The 19,136-nt window shown below is 46.3% G+C and overlaps 1 protein-coding gene across 2 annotated transcripts in view; it reads right to left on the bottom strand.

Moving 5' to 3' along the window:
• Nucleotides 1–8,468: 8,468 nt before the first annotated feature.
• Srgap1 (SLIT-ROBO Rho GTPase activating protein 1) overlaps nt 8,469–19,136 on the bottom strand; it is a 273,611-nt gene continuing 262,943 nt past the window's right edge. For both annotated transcript variants that reach the window (XM_038314549.1, XM_038314550.1), the window contains exons 19-22: nt 18,808–18,988; nt 16,188–16,322; nt 15,712–16,051; nt 8,469–8,861 (exon numbers count right to left, since the gene is read on the bottom strand). In XM_038314549.1, the coding sequence (XP_038170477.1) occupies nt 8,484–8,861; nt 15,712–16,051; nt 16,188–16,322; nt 18,808–18,988 (1,034 nt within the window). In that variant the 3' untranslated portion in view covers nt 8,469–8,483. The remainder of the gene's footprint in view (nt 8,862–15,711; nt 16,052–16,187; nt 16,323–18,807; nt 18,989–19,136) is intronic.

Below are 19,136 nucleotides of genomic sequence, written 5' to 3'. Positions count from 1 at the left end.
AGTCGTCTCCTATACCCATGTGTTGCAGATTATTTCCCACTTTCTCTTCTATCAGGTTCAGTGTGGTCAGATTTATATTGAGGTCTTTAATCCATTTGGACTTGAGTTTTGTGCATGGTGATAGATATGGATCTATTTTCACTTTGCTGAGTGAGATAACCCAGACCCAAAAAGATGAATATGGTATGTACTCACTCATTAGTGGATTCTAGCCATAAACAAAGAACATTGAGCCTATAGTTCCTGATCCTAGAGAAGCTAAATAATAAGGTGAACCCAAAGAAAAACATATATCCTCCTGGAAATTGGAAGTAGACAAGATCGCCTGGCAAAAGTTGGGAGCACGGAAATGAGGGTCGGGGTGGGGTGAGGGGAAGGGGAGAGGGGGAAAGAGAAGGGAGAAGGGGAGGACTGGGGAGAGCTTGGGTGAGTGGGATGCTTGAGATGGAGGAAGAGTGGATATGGGAGCAGGGAAGAAGATATCTTAATTAAGGGAGCCATTTTAGGTTTGGCAAGAGACTTGGCTCTAGAGAGGTTCCCAGGTGTCCAAGGGGATTTCCCCAGCTAGGTCCTTGGACAGCAGAGGAGACGGTGCCTGAACTGGCCTTCTCCCATAGCCATACTAATGAATATCTTGAATATCACCATAGGACCTTCATCCAGCGATGCATAGAGATAGAGACAGGGACCCACACTGGAGCACTGGACTGAGCTCCCAAGGTCCAGATGAAGAGCAGAAGGAGGGAGAATATGAGCAAGGAAGTCAGGACCGTGAGGGGTGCATCCACCCACTGAGCTGGTGGGACTGATCTAACGGGAGCTCACCAAGGCCAGCAGGACTGGGTCTGAACGAGCATGTGATTAAACTGTCTCTCTGAATGTGGCTGACAAGCCAATGATAATGGCACTGGGTTTTGATTCCACTGCATGTACTGGCTTTTTGGGAGCCTAGTCTGTTTGGATGCACACCTTCCTAGACCTGAATGGAGTGGGGAGGGCCTTGGACTTCCCACAGGGCAGGGCACCCTGACTTCTCTTAGGACTGGAGAAGGTGGGGGAGGAGGAGTTGGGAGAGTGGGAGGGAAATGGGAGGAGGTGGAAATTTTTAATAAATAAAAAAATACAAGGAATGAAAAAAAAAGCAGGCTTTCTGTCTGCTATTTAAAGAAAGACTACAGAGGAACTGAACTTCATGGTGCTTAGTTCCCAAAGTTTTCCTCTGAAATCCAAGAAGGGATCGAAGAGCCAGGTGTGGTGGGTCACATCTTTAGCCCCAGTAGGTGGAAGGCTGAGTGAGGCACGATCACAAGCTTAAGGCCAGCTCATGCTACATAGCAAGACCCTGTCTTAAAAAGCCAACATAACGAAACCTAAAACCAAATGAACAAATGGAGATAGACGACCCTTGGAATAGAATTTGCCAAATAGTCTCAGGCTTTTGGGGGTATTTTTAACACTCCCAAATAAAACCTGGGGAAACTTCCTTCTTAGGGATCCCAGCTACTTTAAATATAATCTTGTTGGGTTCAGGCACACTGTGGGTGACGGGGGTACCGATGCCAAAGTGAGGGAGGCAGAAATGGGTAAGTGTAGCCAGTTGAGGCAGCCTGAGGCAATGATGCAGAACAGGGTGATTTTTCTGGAACAATCTTCCAGCCTCGTTTGGACATTCGTTTCTGGTGAGTAGCCTGTGAGTCTAACTTTCTGCGAGAAAAGTGGGTACTGAAGAAAAGCACCCAGCAGCAGCACCAGGAGGCGAATCCCACACTAGTTTCAATGACGTCTAGGGCAAGTCTTCAGATGGGAAGAAACTCAGCTTTGCGTGGGCCATCTGACAAGTTTAAACACCCTCCCATCAGGGTCTGGGAAACAATTCTAACTGGTAGGGTTGTCTATTTTTCATAAATCTCTCTAGGTTTAGTGACTTTTGCATATAAAGCCAAAGTTCAATTAGGAAACCCGCCCGTGATAGAATTCTGTGTAGCAATAAAAATGGAAGAATTTATAGTTTGATTCTCGGATGTTTTTCCTGACATGGAAACTGGACACAGGCTTGTACTTGTTGGTAGATCCACCACGGAGCTGATTCTCCAGCTCCCAGCATAAGATTCAACAAAAAGAACCAGATACGAGAACCGCAGGAGCCCACATGTAGGCAGTCACACTGGCTGAATGGGCTATGGCGTGATTCCTCAGCCCTCGGGGTACCTGGTGAGGGTGCTATTTATTGGTCTGGGTGGTAAACACTTTCACTTTTTTGGTGGTTGGGTTTGAATGCTTTTGCATGCTAAGTGCAAGCTTTACCACCAAACTACATACCCCCTCAGCCATAGTGAGTGTTTCTTTGTAAAAACCATTACACTAATGATTGGTACCTTTTTTTCTGTATATATTTTATACTTTTTTCTGTACATACTTCATACTTCAATCAAAAATTAATTTTAATTATATCTGTTTGTTTTCTGAGACAGGGTTTCTCAGTGTAGCTCTGGCTAGCCATCCTAGAACTCCCTCTGTAGGCTAGGCTGGGCTGGGCTCGAACTCACAGAGATCTGCATGCCTCTGCCTCCTGAGTGCTGGGATTAAAGGCGTGCACCACCACCACCTCGCTGATGTTATTTTAAAAGCAGGCTTAACAGTTTTAAATCTGATATATGACTGGTTCAGTTTGAACTGAAGAGTTAGCTTTTATGCTTGATATTAAAGTGTCGATACATGGGCAAATCTAAACAGTCAGTAATGAAAATTCTACTTCGGTATAATAAAATGAAATTAATATTAGCTTGACAGGATTTGCAGTGGGAAGGAATTTGTGAGGACTGGACTCAATGCCTGTTTTTCCCCTGCACAGGTGTCCCCAAGCCATTGACTTTGAAAAACCGCAGCTTCTCGGATAAGGCTGTGTATAGGAAACCTTGCTTTCAAATGCATGACCAAAAATGAAAATGAAGCAGAAACCTTTTTAAGAGAGCCAGGCATGGGTGGTGCTTGCCTTTAATCTTGGCAGAGGGAGATAGCTCTCTGGGAATTGAAGCCAGCCTGGTCTACATAGTAAGTTCCAGGAACAGCCAGGGTTGCATGTGCGAACCTGTTTCAAAAAACAGAAAAAGGCTGAAGTTTCCCATTTTCAATGCAACCCGTTAAATACATCTCTGGGGAACAGAGTGAAAAAGAGAAAAGGAACGTACTGTAAGCACCCAGGTACCCTGTCCCTGTGCCTTGAGGACCCCACAGAGTGCATCACCCCCTTGCAGGGCGGGTAGTACCCTGGACCCCACAGAGTGCATCACCCCCGTGCAGGGCGGGCAGTACCCTGGACCCCACAGAGTGCATCACCCCCGTGCAGGGCGGGCAGTACCCTGGACCCCACAGAGTGCATCACCCCCGTGCAAAGCGGGCAGTACCCTGGACCCCATAGAGTGCATCACCCCTGTGCAGGGCAGACAGTACCCTGGACCCCATAGAGTGCATCACCCCCGTGCAGGGCAGACAGTACCCTGGACCCCACAGAGTGCATCACCCCCGTGCAAAGCAGGCAGTACCCTGGACCCCATAGAGTGCATCACCCCCGTGCAGGGCAGGCAGTACCCTGGACCCCACAGAGTGCATCACCCCCGTGCAAAGCAGGCAGTACCCTGGACCCCATAGAGTGCATCACCCCCGTGCAGGGCAGACAGTACCCTGGATCCCACAGAGTGCATCACCCCCATGCAGGGCGGGCAGTACCCTGCACCTTTAAAAGGCGGAACTCTGCCTGCTTCTCTCTCTTCTTCCTCTTCCTCTCTCTGTACTTCTCCCCCCACTTCTCCTACCCATCCGTGTGGCCCCTTGGCCCGCCAAGGTCCCTCTCCGGGCCACCGTATTGTCATACAGACTCTTCAGAATCACAGCAAATCGCAAGCAGACAAAAGGTGGCCAGCACTATCATATTTATTATAAAGCTACACCTCGAAGAACAAACCCGACTGTATACTGAAGCCTGTAATGGTACATGCCAAAAAGTACAGTACTATACAGAAAAGTGCGTTGTCACGACAGATTAACAAAACATTTTCTTTTCTTCCAGGACTGTAAAAAGCACCCTCTTCTCTTCACCTCGGAGAGAAGGGGATGCTCTGGAGAGTCAGTATAGAGCTAGGGACGGGATGGCAGGTAGCAGTGAGAGTGGGACACAGTGGGACGCATGGGATGGGTGGCAGGGAGTCACTGAGGGGCGAGAAAGGCACGGTCACGTCTATGAGGGTAACGAGACAGTCTGATAATCCACACGGATGCAAGACGCACACGGCTGAGCACTGAGGCGCAGGAGGAAACGGAAGTGGGGCTGGTGGAGAGGCGGGAGCAAGTGGAAGGAGCCGGAGAACACTCCGGTGGGGGCGGGACACCGTGGGCGACAGTACAAGAGCAAGGCTAAGCTCCTCTAAGATAGGAAGGCACTTTCACATGTACATACTGCGGATGTACATTGACACGGGTAGGTCACTGTCACAAGCAGGAAGCAACCAGTACTGCAACTGACCAAACAGACAGGCGAGGACAATACTGATCTCAATTACGTGGGCAGGAGTCACCAGTAAGAACGCAGGGGAAGAGCAGTCTCCTGTTAACAGGGCCACCTACTACACGTTAAGTATCTACAGCAACCATCACACTACACACGAACTTAGATGAGCGCGCTCAGAAGGGGCATTCACAGATGCGCAGTTTATAGAGTTTTCGTTCACTAGTTTCTAAGGTAAGCATTATGGAACCCAGTACAATTATTTAAACATACAAAATTCCCTATATAATTTAAAGATACAGGTACCCATTTTGATTATACCACTGAGACATTTTCTTTTTTTAAATATAGTAGGATGAGCGGAAGCTAGGCTTAGTCTCTGGCTTTACTATCTGTGCTGAAGTCATCCCAATGCAAGCCTTGTACTCCAGCCCAGCTGGAGCTTGAGGGGGGCTTTCAGCTCGGGGCGGGGGAGGTCTGAAATAGGAGGGTTCTATTTGTACATGGGTAGAGCTCTCAGCTCTGGGCTCTCTGTGTCCCGGGGTCTCAGTGGCAGATAGTGGAGATGGCATCCCAAATGCATTTCCTGCATTTGTGGTCTTTGCTGCTGTGGTCAGGAATAAGGATCAACCCAAATCTGAGCTCTCAATGCACGGACAGTCTCTTTACTGTTGGATTTCAGATGTCGGATCATGGTTCCTTCAGTTTGTAGATATCAGAGGCTGAGCCATTCCTAAATGCTGAGACCACCACCACCAACAACCCAACTCTCTTTTCCCCTTCTTAATTAAATTAAAAAAGCCTCTTTGGGAATGGCAAATGTATACAGAAAACTCAGAGACCATCTGACCCTTGGGAGTTCTTTATCCACTCGTGACTACGGTAGCAGAACAGGTGGGACCTCACTATGAAGTATTCCATGCATGTCTCCGGGGCACCACAGTTAGCTTATGTTTTGTGAACACAAGTAAGACTGTTGGACAATGATGTTGACCTGCAGCAAGAACTTGAGCTCCAGAGTGTCCTCAACAGTCTGACATTTTATTGTGACACTCTTTAAAAAATGTGCACTCAGTCAGTTCCTAACAATCCATCCCTCCAACCCCAACTCACACCAAAAGGCTTTGCAAATGGGCACCAGGGCTCTATGGATGGGGCAAAGCACACAGTCCTAACAACTGTGGCTAGTTTGTGTACGTGGAGTCAGGTAGTGTTGTGGACTACAATCTGCTCATCAAACGACCCCCTCCCTGAACTGCATATGAACACTAAGATCTGGGAAAGGACGGAGGACCTCGGGGTCCATGCATTTCCTTCCTTTCCTTGTCCCTTTCCTCTGTGTGCTCCACCTTGAACGCTGACAGGGTGACTCGTCTCAGCTGCTGCAGCTTTTAGTGAGCTCTAGTGACTGCTTAGGATCCTCCGTGCAGGGGACATCTTATCTTAAAACTATTCCGTGCACGGCTCCAGGGGTGCCCACGCCAGATGTGAAGGTGTAAAACTGTTGGTCTATCACTAGGCAAAGGAAGGAAAGGCGACTGCTTCTCTGGGGACGTCTGGAACCGTCACCGGGACTACAGGAGAGAAGAGGGAGGAAAAGGTGAGTGAAGGATGGGAGGGAGCTAGGAGCCATTCCCTGGAGGCCCAGGCCTGAGATCCCAAGGGACTTACAAAAGCATGTCCTTTCTCTTTCAAGGCAGCAAAGGCCTGACCTAAGGGGACAGAAAGGCATAGATTGATGCACAGGAGGCAGCAGTGGGGTTGCAGCAGGGGTGGGGTAGGTGGGGAGGATTGCCAGAGAGCTGTTTGGAGGAGGAAGATGGGAAAAGCTAAAATTCAAGTTTGAGAAAGTATTTACAAATAAAGCCTAAAGCTGCTAGCTTCGTATGCCTTCTGTTAGCATCTTCCATCACAGAAGAAACATGGTTTTAAGAATTGATATTGATTTCTAGTAAATGGCGGGTTCATTGAGGAGACGATGAACTCCCAAGGAAACCAGAGGTGGGATGTTTAAAAGGCTCAGTGTCCAGCAAACCTCAATCCTGGCTGGGTCTCTACAGTTTCTTTTTCAAAATGGCCAAAAAGAATGGCTCTGAAAATTATGAGTTATTTTTCTCTGTGTGTGTAGTCCTGGCTGTCCTGGAATTCACCCTGTAGACCTGGCTGGCTTTGAACTCAGAGATCTGCCTGCCTCTGCCTTCCAAGTACTGGGATGAAAGGCATGTGCCACCACCACCGCTGGCAATTTTGAAGTTTAAAACCTTACTATCCCTGGAAGTACCTGGGGGTGGTTGTGAAGCGGGGAGAGTGACTTGGAAAGGGGATATTTCATGCATGTTGTTTTTCTGCAAAGGAATGATTAGGTCGGTAAACTGAGACAGCGGTCACTCACGATCTTGATTTTCATACAGATCTTACTTGCTTCCCGTGTGAATTATTGCCAACACCGTGCCACCGCGAGGTGGGCATGCCAGTCTGAGATTAAACCTAAAAGGTGATTAATGGTGTGTCCAAAGGGGTTTGTTCTGAGCCATCTGCTTGCTCCATCAGGAAGTGCGTGCTAAGGCAGACGTCAGCGGCTGTGGCTAGATGGGCGATCCGTACCTTAATAAAAACAATCGTGTTCAGAACGATATGGGCGTGGGGGGCTGGATATAACTCAGTGGCAAAGTGTGTGCTTAGCATGCAAGAGGCCTCCGGTTCAATCCCAGTATTAAACAAACACACAATCTGCCACTTTTTTTTAAGCTAGAGGGAAAATATAGTAAATATATGATAAAGAAAAATGGCTATGAGCTAAAAATGCCAGGAAAGAAGTTCCTTACTGAGTCCATTTGACTAGATGAGTTCTGTAGAAGTCACAGGCAGAATCCAAAACAACAAACCAAACACGAAAAGGACAAGAACAGAAGTCATGGTTCTGAGGTACAAAACTGGGAAGAAGCCACCCCGGCACCACAGGGTCATCTTCCCATGGTGGCCCGGCAGGGCTCTCACTCAGTACCGTAGCCAGATCTGGCTTGGCTCAAAGAGATGTGGGCATCAGAGCTGAGGGTTCAGGATTTAGGACCATGGGGCCTTTGTGGCCTAAAGGAGGCAAGGTAATTAGGTCACAGCATCGGTGAATCGATTTTCTGTCTGTTTGTCTCCATTGCCATAAAGGAGAGCATGGGGTTTGAAGGAAGGGAGAGATATTTCTCAGGCAGTTATTGAACAACTTCATAGGAGTTTGTGCTGTAACCGGAAAGTCCTCAACATTCAACTGCTCTAGTCCTTTGCAAAATGGAGGTGGTGGACTTGGACATCCCCAGGGCCTGATCGTGTTCTCGGAGGGAGCAATGCCAACAGCTCTGGAGACACTGTCTCCTCTGCCTTTCCAGGTTCAGTTCAAGCAATAGCTGAGGTTTTCCTACCTTCTTCCATTGAGTTCTTAACCCAGATCCAGGGAAATGACATTTATGGAAGGGGCCATCATGGAGCCCCTGCAAGCCATTGACTGTAAGTCTCACTAAAGCCCCCTCTGTGACTTTTAACAGGTGCTGGACCCCACTCTGGACGCTCGGTGTTGGTGTGTAGACAATGGCTCTTCCTGCACGGGTCACAGACCATGGCAGGTGATAACTCCAGTAAGACATGGAACTCGGGTTCTCTTTCTCGCAGGCCACTCACCTGGGCCACACTAATCCAAAGCCATATACCGCAGGGGGCAAGGTGTCGCCTTCGTGACAAGGGCTGCAGCATTGGATTTTCAAGTAAGTCTAAAAGTTTCTATTGTCTTTAAAATGACATCTGTCCAGTTATTAAAAAAGGTTACAAAATACAAATGCCCATGTTAATGTAGCTAGTCCCCGACACCATTACATTCGACGACATAGAAAAGTCAAAAGATCTCCAGTTATAGGCGCAAGACTGAGGAACGTCACAGACGACTGTCACTAATCCATCTTCATCTTCAGACTCCCTCCCCTCAGGACCTTGGTTTCTACATCGTGCAAGACTTGTCTGTGGGACCCTGGGAAGGTGCGGCGGGCCCTACAGTAGGGTTTGTTTTTGGAAGAACAGCAGGCTTTGGCCTAAGGGCTGGGGGCTTCAGCTGCACGCCCATCCTGGGCGCCACCATCGGCTTGAAAGTACTCATCGTATCACTGGACGAGCTCGTGCTCCGGCGAATCTGAGGCTCTGAGCTCCTGAGGGCGACGTTGTGCAGGGGGCTTAGAGATTCCATGGAAGTTGCAGGGGTGGGCGAGTTTTTCACTTGCTCCAAGGTGTCCAGCACGACATCGGGGGCATGCTTCACCGTGCTCTGTCTTTCTAGCTCACGGAGTTCGTTCAAAGCAGTGTTCATGGTCTCTTCGATATCCTATCGACAAAAACCATAGAGGAAAAGATAGGCTCGTAATTATAGGAACAAAGTGAACAGACCAGTAAAGAACACGCATATTTGAACTTTATAGTCTGTCCATAGAGTGTATGCACCATCACCTTGCGCGTTTGGTTTGATTCTAAATGATACTTAGAAGCAATGCACATGGAGCCATAGATCAGGCAATTGTCATTCTGAGGTAGCAGGCAACCTACTAAGGTCTCTTATAACTCGTGCAGTATTGATCAGAATTCTATTCCATCTTGTGTGTGTGTGTGTGTGTTCATGTGGGGGCAGGTGCATGTGCACATCTGTACATATGCAGGCCTGAGGTCAACTTCACGTGTCTGTCATCAGGTGCTATCCATTTTTCTTGCCTCACTGTGCTGGAACTCACTGCCTGTCCAGCAGACTCAGGGATCTGCTCGTCTCTTCCTCCTCAGGGCCGGTTTATGAGTGTACACCAACGCACTCTGAGTTTTAAAGTTGGTTCCGAGAATGGAACATCCTTCCTTTGGTTGTGCATCAAGAACTTCACCAAATGAGCCCTCTTCCCCAGACCCTCTTGAGATATATGTAAAAGTAAAAACCCTGTTTATAATAACCAGAATTATTAAAATATAAAATAATTTAGCCAGAAATGCGCACATATTTAGGGAGTTCTGTGTGATCTGTGTGATGTTTATATACACATCACACAGACACACACACACACACATGTAGTGACAAGTCTAGACTATGTTTATATACACATCACACACACATGTGTGTAGTGACCAGTCTAGGTTATGATGTATATCCATTGCCTCATATGCTTATTGCTTCTTTGTGTTGGGAGCATTCAAATTATTTTCCAAAATTAATGATGTTTAAATTTTAATAGTAAATATTTGTGGTGGTTTGGAAGAAAATGACCCCACTATCAGGAACCTCCAGCTTGCCCCTGGATGATTCTGAAAGCCCCATTCTAGTCTCTCTCTCTCTCTCTCTCTCTCTCTCTCTCTCTCTCTCTCTCTCTCTCTCTCTCTCTCTCTCTCTCTCTCTCTCTCTCTCTCTCTCTCTCTCCAGACCCTACCCACTCAGAGTCTCTGGACAAAGGAAAGGCACAAAAAGGCCCAGTTCCCAAACCCAATTCATAGCAGTAGCTGCTTCCCATGAAGTTGCCAGTCACCCAATTCCCTGCTTAAACACTCAATTTTTACCTTACTTGGGCACACACCCAGCTTGTGGTGGACCATAATCATCCCTTGCAAACAACCCATAAAATCTCCCTACTTTCATTTGGGGAGCAACGCTTCTTGCTCCAATCTCTGGGACCAGAGAACCCATGGGGAGTTGCTCCAATAAACCTGTTGTTATATATACTTCTTCAGTTTGGCTTGATCTGTCTTACTGTATCATTGGCTTAGAAACTTATTATGGGGAGGCAGAAAACCTATTAATTTACTATTTTTGTTTGTTTTTTATTTTTTTTTCATGACAGGGTTTCTCTGTATAACAGTCCTAACTGTCCTGGAACTAGTTCTTATAGACAAGGCTGGCCTTCCACTTACTAAATTCTTGAGGTATAAGATTTTTGTTTGGGTTTTGTCTCAGGATTTCTATCTCTTTGTTGACATTTATCAGTTAGGTCATGAAAGGCTGTGTTTTCTGAATTCTTTGTCTTGTTCTCACTTAATTCTAACATTATTTTGAGCTTGTTTTCAAGGCTGTAAATTTCCTTTTCTTTGGGGTCTGCTAACCAGTGTTACTGTGAGAAAACCTATTTTCTTCATATTTTGTTGGTTTCTTTGTTGATATTTCTACAGCTATTGCAATATTTACATTTCCGAATTTTATAGGTTATTTATTCACTTCAGAGAGGCCTAATACCTGTTGTTGGATATTGTTACCCTGGATTCTAGATGGACTCAGTAGCGTGACTACTGTGTACACCATCTATCATCCTTGTCAGAGATGTCCATGATAGCATCATTGGTCCAGGATGCAGGTATCTATGATTACACTGATATGACCGTTTCGCAGGGGGCGGGCACTACCTAGGCATATACAGACACTGTGGCTGAAGCTGTCTGCCTGACACCTGGTTATTGGGCATGGTTCTCGCAGGGGCTGGGAAGCAGAAGAGTGCCTGGTGGTCTATAGACCAGTGTGGCATATGGATGTGTCCTATATGCTACGTGTGGGGCGGACTAATGAGGACGTCAGGCTGTTGCCTAGCTGTCTACTGGTCCTCGGCTCTGAGCAGCCAGGGGTAGGGTGCTGCAGCCAGTTGGGTGAACATGGAAGACAGTAGTAGAGACGCAGAAAGAGAGCAACTGTGAGGTCACAGGGCGTTTGAGAAAACTCTAGCAGGAGGGTCCAGTTCAAAACTGGAGCTGGTCCTCATGACGATGCCATCACAACGACTATTTTGTGCGGGTGCAACTCTGTGAATGCTGGGCGATTTTCCCTACCATGCTGGAGGCCGTGAGGACCATGCGACTCTCCCAGGCCATCATCTGCAGGACTAATGCTACTCACATCAACTTCCTTTCTCTCATGAGAAGTCCATCTCGGCTCTGAACCCGTTGCCAGGGGAGATAGGATGCGCTGGCTAGTTTTTATCAACTTGACCCAGGCTAGAGTAATTGTGGAAGAGGGAACCGCAGTTGAGAAAACACCTCCACTGGCCTGGCCTGTGGGAAAAGCTCGCGCTGCATTGCCTTCAACAGTAATTGATGAAGGAGAGGCCTGCCCAGGAGGGTGGGTGGACACCCCTAGGCAGGTGCAGCGAGCCAGTGAACTGCACTCTCCTGCCAGGGCCGCTGTGCTGGGGTCCTGCCCCTTGAGCTCTTACCCGGACTTCCCAGGATGTTGGACTATAAGCTGTAACGTAAGATTAACTCTTTCCTCCCCAGGCTGCTTCTCATTATGGAGCTGGAGAGGCAGTGAACCTCACCTTCCCTCCTGTAACACTGTCTTGGCTTTAGACTTAAAAATCTACAGAGTTCCTGCCACTCCCCTGAGGAGTAAGTGCATCAGTACACTTTCCTGGTCATTCCAGATGGATAGATTAGGGCTGGCTATTCTTTATCACGGTTTCCTCTCTTTGCTGTGTGGGAGGGCAGGGATGAGTGACAGGTAACCCTGCTTTCCTATTTTGTCATCTTTCTCATATTATGAAAAGTTTGAGGATCAAAACGGAGTACACTTGTCATGCTTAAATACGTATATGCATGTGTGCCCGATTGAAGAAGAGAAAGAAGAACTCCGCTCAGAAGCCCTGCCAGACCTATAACCTTGACAAAGGCCACTGCACTCTTAACACGGAAAATACTTCTGCAAGGACATCGCTCCAGCCTGGACATCTGCCTAGCAACTGTCTGTCCTCCAGCCTTGGATGGATGCCAGTCTTGTCCTTTATTAGTCCTTCTAGCCAAGGACTACTCTTTCAAAATAGTGTAGACCTCCTCCAGCTTTAGAATGCTTCTGTGTCTCCACTTCTTCGAATATGCCCCCAGTCTATGACAGCAACACATTCCCAAGCGATGTCCCTGCCATTCCCAAATGAACACCTTCATTCTCTGAAGAACGTCTCTGGTTGTCATTTAGGCTGACAATATAGAAACATGAAATCCTTTTTGCATGGTGGCAAAATACCCTAGGGCTATCATTATGTGAATCGCCCTTCGACTGCAACAAAGGGCTGCCCATCCTTGAGAAGAATCACAGCCACAGGAGGAGCATCTTTCGCAGAGTATGGAAGTTAATGGAATCGGCACTGCTATGCCAATGCCCACTTTTAACCGCTGAATTGATGGAAAGCCTACATGTGGGTATGAAAACCTTTCAGTCTTTTTGCATAGTTATTAACTAACATTCATACGAAGTAGCTCTAGTGCTCTACAGCACAGCAGGGCAACTATAACTTATAATTAGTTTACACGGCTTACAAAGGGGAAATATCTAAGGGAGCTGTAACACTGATTTGATAGCTATATGTATATATGCCAAATTATTATACTGCATTCTAAAAATATGTAAAGCCATTATATTGCTAAAGAAAAAAATTAAAACTGAATACATTTTTAAAAAAAATACTGATTTCCTTATATTTGTCACTTACATTACCAAATTCAAAGAAACAGAAAGCAAGAGACCAGATAGAAGACAAGATTTCTAAGAAAGTTGAATGAATAAAAACTCAGGAGCTGGCGCTGGGGAGACGGCTCAGTGGTGAAGGCCATGTGTGACTTACTCTCGGAGAGGACCCGAGTTCAGAGTCCAGCACCCATGTCAGGGGACTCACCATGCCTGCAACTCCAGCTCCAGGGCATCCGGGATCTGCCCCCTGCTCTGGCCCCCACAGACCCCTGCACTCACGTGCACAAACCCACACCTGTGCACATCATTTTCAAAGTTAAAGAGACTCAGCTGAGGGCTTACCGTTAAGAGAGAAGAATCAAAACGACTACAAAGCTTCAGGGGTCCCCACGGGTAAACAGGAAGGAGGTCAGCTGAAATGGTTTTGGGGGGGGGGAGCATGGGGTTGAAAACACCCCAGTGTTGCTGCAGCAAAGACAAATGTTCAAGACCTCCTGCGGTACCTCAGCAGCCACTGAGAAGTGTCCCCACAATGGGACGCGGGGGGGGGGGTGGATCTTGAAGGCCCTTGGGGGTTCCAATGAACCCCTGCAATTACAGTTAGAAAAATCTGTGCTCACGTATATTGGGAAAGAGATGTACACTTTCAATACAACTCTAGATGCACATGGATTCCCATCCTCCGTCTTGAAGTCAAGCTGTTTGTCCCTCTAAGTGCCACAAGCTAGGTGCCCTGGTCACTTTTCAGAGGGAAAAATACTTATTTAGGTTCACAGTTTCAGAGATTTTCGTTCGCCGGGCGATAGTGGTGCACGCCTTTAATCCCAGCACTCGGGAGGCAGAGGCAGGCGGATCTCTGTGAGTTCGAGACCAGCCTGGTCTACAAGAGCAAGTCCCAGGACAGGCTCTAAAGCTACAGAGAAACCTTGTCTTAAAAAAACCAAACCAAAACAAAAAACAAAGAAAGAAAACAAAGAAAGCCTTTCACAGATCCTGGCATAGCCAATGCTCAATAAACATTTGCTACATGAACAAGCAAGGACATGATATTAAAGTACAGTATCCAATCAAGAGTAAAGCCAATCATGGTACGATGACATCTGAAGACAGCACACTCTTCCTCTACCCAAGGACCCCACTGACTTGCTAACAACAGGGCTTGCGCGGTTTTGTACGAATGTCACTGTGACATGCTCCGTTGGTCGCGCGGGAATTTTTGAAGGCTGGAGATGGACAAAGGACAGAGCTAGAAGCCATTTTGTGAGGGTGACATGATGCTCACATTTCGGACAATTGCCTTCTTGTATGACTCACTTTACCGTGAAACAGAGGGATAAAATCCAACTGTGAGGACCAATTATTTGCACTGTACAGAACGGATAGAAGCTGGATTATCTGTTGACTTTCATCTTTATAATTTATAATGAAAGGCGTTCCAGCCAAAGGGTTAAACAGTTTATGCCTTTTAACCTTTTCCTAAATCTGTCTCTAAACAAATCACATTTCACCTCCTTATTACAGCAGTGACGTTCAGGGTTTCTCAAATCATGACTTTTGGCTACAATCAAATGGAACTAGTTCTACAAGGTCTCAAAGGGCCTTGCATAATCCTCTAAATAGAAAAAACTCAAAGGTCAAAGCCTTTTTGATTTTGGCTGAGAAACTGCTCTATACCTCAAATTCATTTACTTGTTTACAAATGCATTAAACTACTCACATAGCTCACACTGCCACCCAGAATTATTTATCACTAGGACATGTTTTGGGAATGGGGCACAAGGATTCCTGAGTGACTTTTTTTTTCTTTTTTCTTTTCTTTTCTTTTTTTTTTTTCCGAGACAGGGTTTCCCTGTAGTTTCTAGAGTCTGTCCTGGAACTAGCTCTTGTAGACCAGACTGGCCTCGAACTCAGAGATCCGTCTGCCTCTGCCTCCCGAGTGCTGGGATTAAGGGCGTGCGCCATCACCGCCCGGCCGTGACTTTTTTTTTTTTAAACTAATCCATTTTCTTCTTTGCTTCTCATTCACTCTCCTCTCGATCCACTGTGTTAAAGCTTCAGAGAGCTGGGGCACAGCTGAGATCACTGTCCAGCACAGATCTGTTCACTTTCTCTGTTGCTAGACACGAAGACGGTATCTGAACCAGAGGCTCAAATGGTAGAACGGGCAAACTCATCCATACTGTTTACCTCTGCTTTTTCGATTCTGATCATTAGAGATGAACGACAGAGCCCCTCTATGGAGTCAGTGCTGGGAAGGCAAGACAAGAGGCACATAGGACCCAGCATTCTGGGTCTTTAAATGGCTAACCATTATTGATTACATTATTTATCGACTAATCTATCAGTTGCCAAGTTGAAAGTGTCATCTTTGGTTTTTATACTAACTTATTTTGTTTCTGGGTTTTCTTCCCTGTTATAACCATCTGTTTTGCAAGCTTTAGAAGTATTGGGCTCTATTAGCAGGTCCTTCTTCATTCCATATTTTTCTGGCTATTCACCACTGATGCTTATGAGTGTCCTGGCTTCTCTGTTTCTGACACATCTACTTAATCAATATGAATCTAATATGCCTAGAATCAATCTTCCAGTGGCAAATGGATCATCAGGAGATTCATGGCCAAGCATTAGTCAATGAGACTATTTCCTTTGTTTTCTCTGGTTATTCCCATATGAAAATATAGTTTACAGATTTTAAATCTTTCATATTGCCTTCACCATACCTGAGCACTTAAAATACAACACCCAGTTAAAAGCACTCTACCTGAGCAATTGTTTCTGGGTCCAGTGGCTTGTGGTCATTGAAGCCTGTGTATTGTCCTGATGATGTAGACCTCCTGATAGGAGGGCTATCAATCTTCTTGAGGGAGTCATGGCGGCTGATGTTGGTCAGGCTGCCATGGCCTGGCCGTCGCCGTCGCTCAGGGCTGTCATTATTGAGGCCGCGATTTTGCAACAGGCCCCTGGGGTGACTGGCTAGGTTTGGGGACCCCAGATCAATTGAGGAGTTAGAAAGAGCATGTGGGGGATGAAGGGGACAATGGCCATCACTGGTCCTGCCGGGACGTCTTCCTGGAGGGGGTGGCTCTCCTCTTTTTCTTTGCCTAGACATTCGCCAAAGGAGAAAAGAAAAGAGAAAAATCTTATGACACTGGGTAATGCTTCAAGGTTGAGTGTATGATTGCTCCTCATAGCCCCTGGAGAAGGGGGGTTAGGAGCTGATGACTAAATGTCACTTACCTGGCTAAATAGCTGTCAGAATGGCGGTCAGTTGGAGAGTTCATGTCCTTGGATGAAGACTTGTCTTCAGTGACTGGCCCGCTGCTGGCTTCACTGTCAGCTTTTTGGCTCAGAGTGTCTGAAAATGTATCATCCCTGAAACAATGGGAAGCAAGTGAGAAAGCCTTTGGCTTGATGAGTAGGAACAGGAATAAGGGATGGCATTTATGTAAGCCTTTCCTAAGTTTCGCTTTCCTTGTTTTGTAGGTTTGTTGTGTGTGTGTGTGTGTGTGTGTGTGTATGTGTGTGTATGTGTGTGTGTCCATCTGTGTGTGTATGTATGTGTATGTATGTGTATGTATGTGTATGTGTGTTTGTGTGTATGTATGTGTGTGTCTGTCATCTGTGTGTGTGTTTATGTGTATGTATGTGTGTGTCTATGTGTGTTTGTGTGTGTGTGTGTGTAGTAATATGCATGTAAGTGCAGATGCTATAAAAGAGGGCACCCTACCTCCTAGAGCTGAGGTATGGGTGTTTGTGAGCCACCAAACCTGGGTGCTGGGAGCTAAACTCAAGTCTTCTGCAAGAGCAGCAAGAGCGGCACATGTTCTTAAACTTGACTGTCTTTCATCACCCTAAAGTAGGTTTTCACCCTAAATATAATTATGGTGCAAGGAAATTTCAGGCATATAAAAGAGTACACAATAATCATCTATAACACACTATACCAGTCAGGTGTGGTGGCTCACTCCTGTAATCCCAGTACTTGGGAGGCAGAGGCAGGTGGATCTCTGTAAGTTCAAGGCCAACCTGGTCTATAAAGCTAGTTCCAGGACAGTCAGAACTCATCGTTCTGAAAACAGCAACCCCTCCCCCCCCCACCACTACACCAAGAGGCAACTGTGGTTAGGATCATAGGAAATAGCCTTCAGTACTTTGCTTCTGTGTCTAGTGTGCTGTGTGTGTCTGTGTGTGTGTGTGTGTGTGTGTGTCTGAATGCCCAGGTAGCCAGTTGTCTCTGTTATTTACTGCACATTTTAAAAGCTGCTTGATTGCACTTCCTGCCTACTCAAGTAATATTATCTCCCTTCTCAGGCCTTTGATGGGGTGAAAGACTAGATAGTCATAGTTACTTGCCTCTTATGACTTAGCCAAGTCATTTCTAATATGACTTAGATACCTTAAGATAAAATAATTATTAAAACATTTAACATATGTTTCTTAATATTGTTTATGCTAGTAATAATTCTATTTTTTATATTTAATATCTGTTCTAACTGTATATAGTTTTATATTTGGGTTTGGAATGCCCTTATTTAGACAAACAGGGCTGGGAGGCACTGGGGAACCTCCTTCAGCTAATGGCCTTTGAGAGGCTGGACCAGGTTGCTTGCTCGCTCTCTCTCTCTCTCTCTCTCTCTCTCTCTCTCTCTCTCTCTCTCTCTCTCTCTCTCTGTCTCATATGTCTGTCTCTTATCTCCCCTGGATTCTGGATTCGGTTCCTGTTCCCCGTTCATGCAGAGGAATGTGATCTATGAGTTCCCCCCTCCCAAATAAAGATTCCCCCTTATTATACTCAATTCTGAGCTAGTGTGTGATTACTTTATTCACATTCTCCTTCGTGTGTGAGTGTGCATATATACAGTATTTACACTATGGATAATGGGCTTCTCTGTTTAGTAATTTAGATACACATGTTTAATCAACTGCCACATACACACTTTCTTGTTTCTAAAGCTGTGTACGTCACTAAGTACGTCTACTCACTTTATAGAGTGTATTTCTCTTTTCCCTGAACAGTTACTTGGAGTTGGTAATGAACAGTGGAACAGCACACGCAGGAGACAGGGCTCCACTCATCCACTGTTTTCAAGCTGTTTCTTAACTTACGCCACCTCCTCCTCACGTCTTTAAACAGGCTGGAAGTTTTAGTGCTTTCTCATTGGTTAAACTGAGACCATCGACAAAAGCCTCGATGACTGAGATGATTCCCTTCAACTGTCAGCCTACAGCCTCCCTTTTGGCTTCGGGCAGGGTGGGAGGGGGTTGAAACAGCGATCACAAGAGAAGCATCACCGAGGCCACGCTAATGTCAAAAGTCACTTTCTGCAGAGGCTAGCCTTCTGAGACACCATCAAAAGATGTCTCCCACTAGCTCTTGCTCCAGTTTGGTAAATGAACAGTTGCTGGTTCTAAGCCATCAGCAGCTGGCATGCAGTATAATCCTGAGGTCTGGGATTACAGCATCGCTCCCACGCCTGGCTTGTGGGTGCGTGCTGGAGATGGGATCCACGGCTTTGTGCGTGCTAGGCAAAGCAGTCTAACAGCTGACTGGTTCTATCTTGGTTTCTTTGAGTACATTTCCTAAAGCTTTGCCAATTTGAGAGTAGATTTTCAAGGACAAGAGAGAAATCTACCAAATAAGCTATACACAGTGATTATTTAATCATTTAGAATTAAAGTTACCAGGAAGGTGAAAAACTTCCCAGTGTAGTTTGTTGATGATTATGATGATGATGATTATTGGGCTGTAGCTCAGCAACTGAACACTTAGCATATATAAGACCCTAGACTGAATTCCTAGCTTTTCCCCTGCCGGCAAAAACCTTTACACTGACCACTGAAAAGTGGGACTACTCACATGTCCTGCACCACTATGTACTGATGAGGGACGAGCCCATCAATGCCGTTGTGTCTGCCTTCCCACCAGTCCTCAGAGGCGCGGTGATACAGCAGGAGGGACGCACCCTTCTTGAAGGACAGCTCTCTAGCAGACCGCCCGACATAGTCAAACTTGGCTATTGCTTCGATTGGCTCACATTCTACAGAAAAACGACAGAAAATGCAGATGGGGAAGTCAGGAAAGCAAGATGCATTCTCTGAGTGGGCAACATGAGGCTTTACAAACAGGCTGAATGGGGCAACCATCAAATGAGAGGCAATAAGAGGCAACATGAGAGAGAGAGAGAA

The sequence above is a fragment of the Arvicola amphibius genome, chromosome 17 (genome assembly GCF_903992535.2).
Source record: "Arvicola amphibius chromosome 17, mArvAmp1.2, whole genome shotgun sequence".
Taxonomy (NCBI): domain Eukaryota; kingdom Metazoa; phylum Chordata; class Mammalia; order Rodentia; family Cricetidae; genus Arvicola; species Arvicola amphibius.
This window is presented reverse-complemented; position numbering and strand designations above follow the sequence as displayed.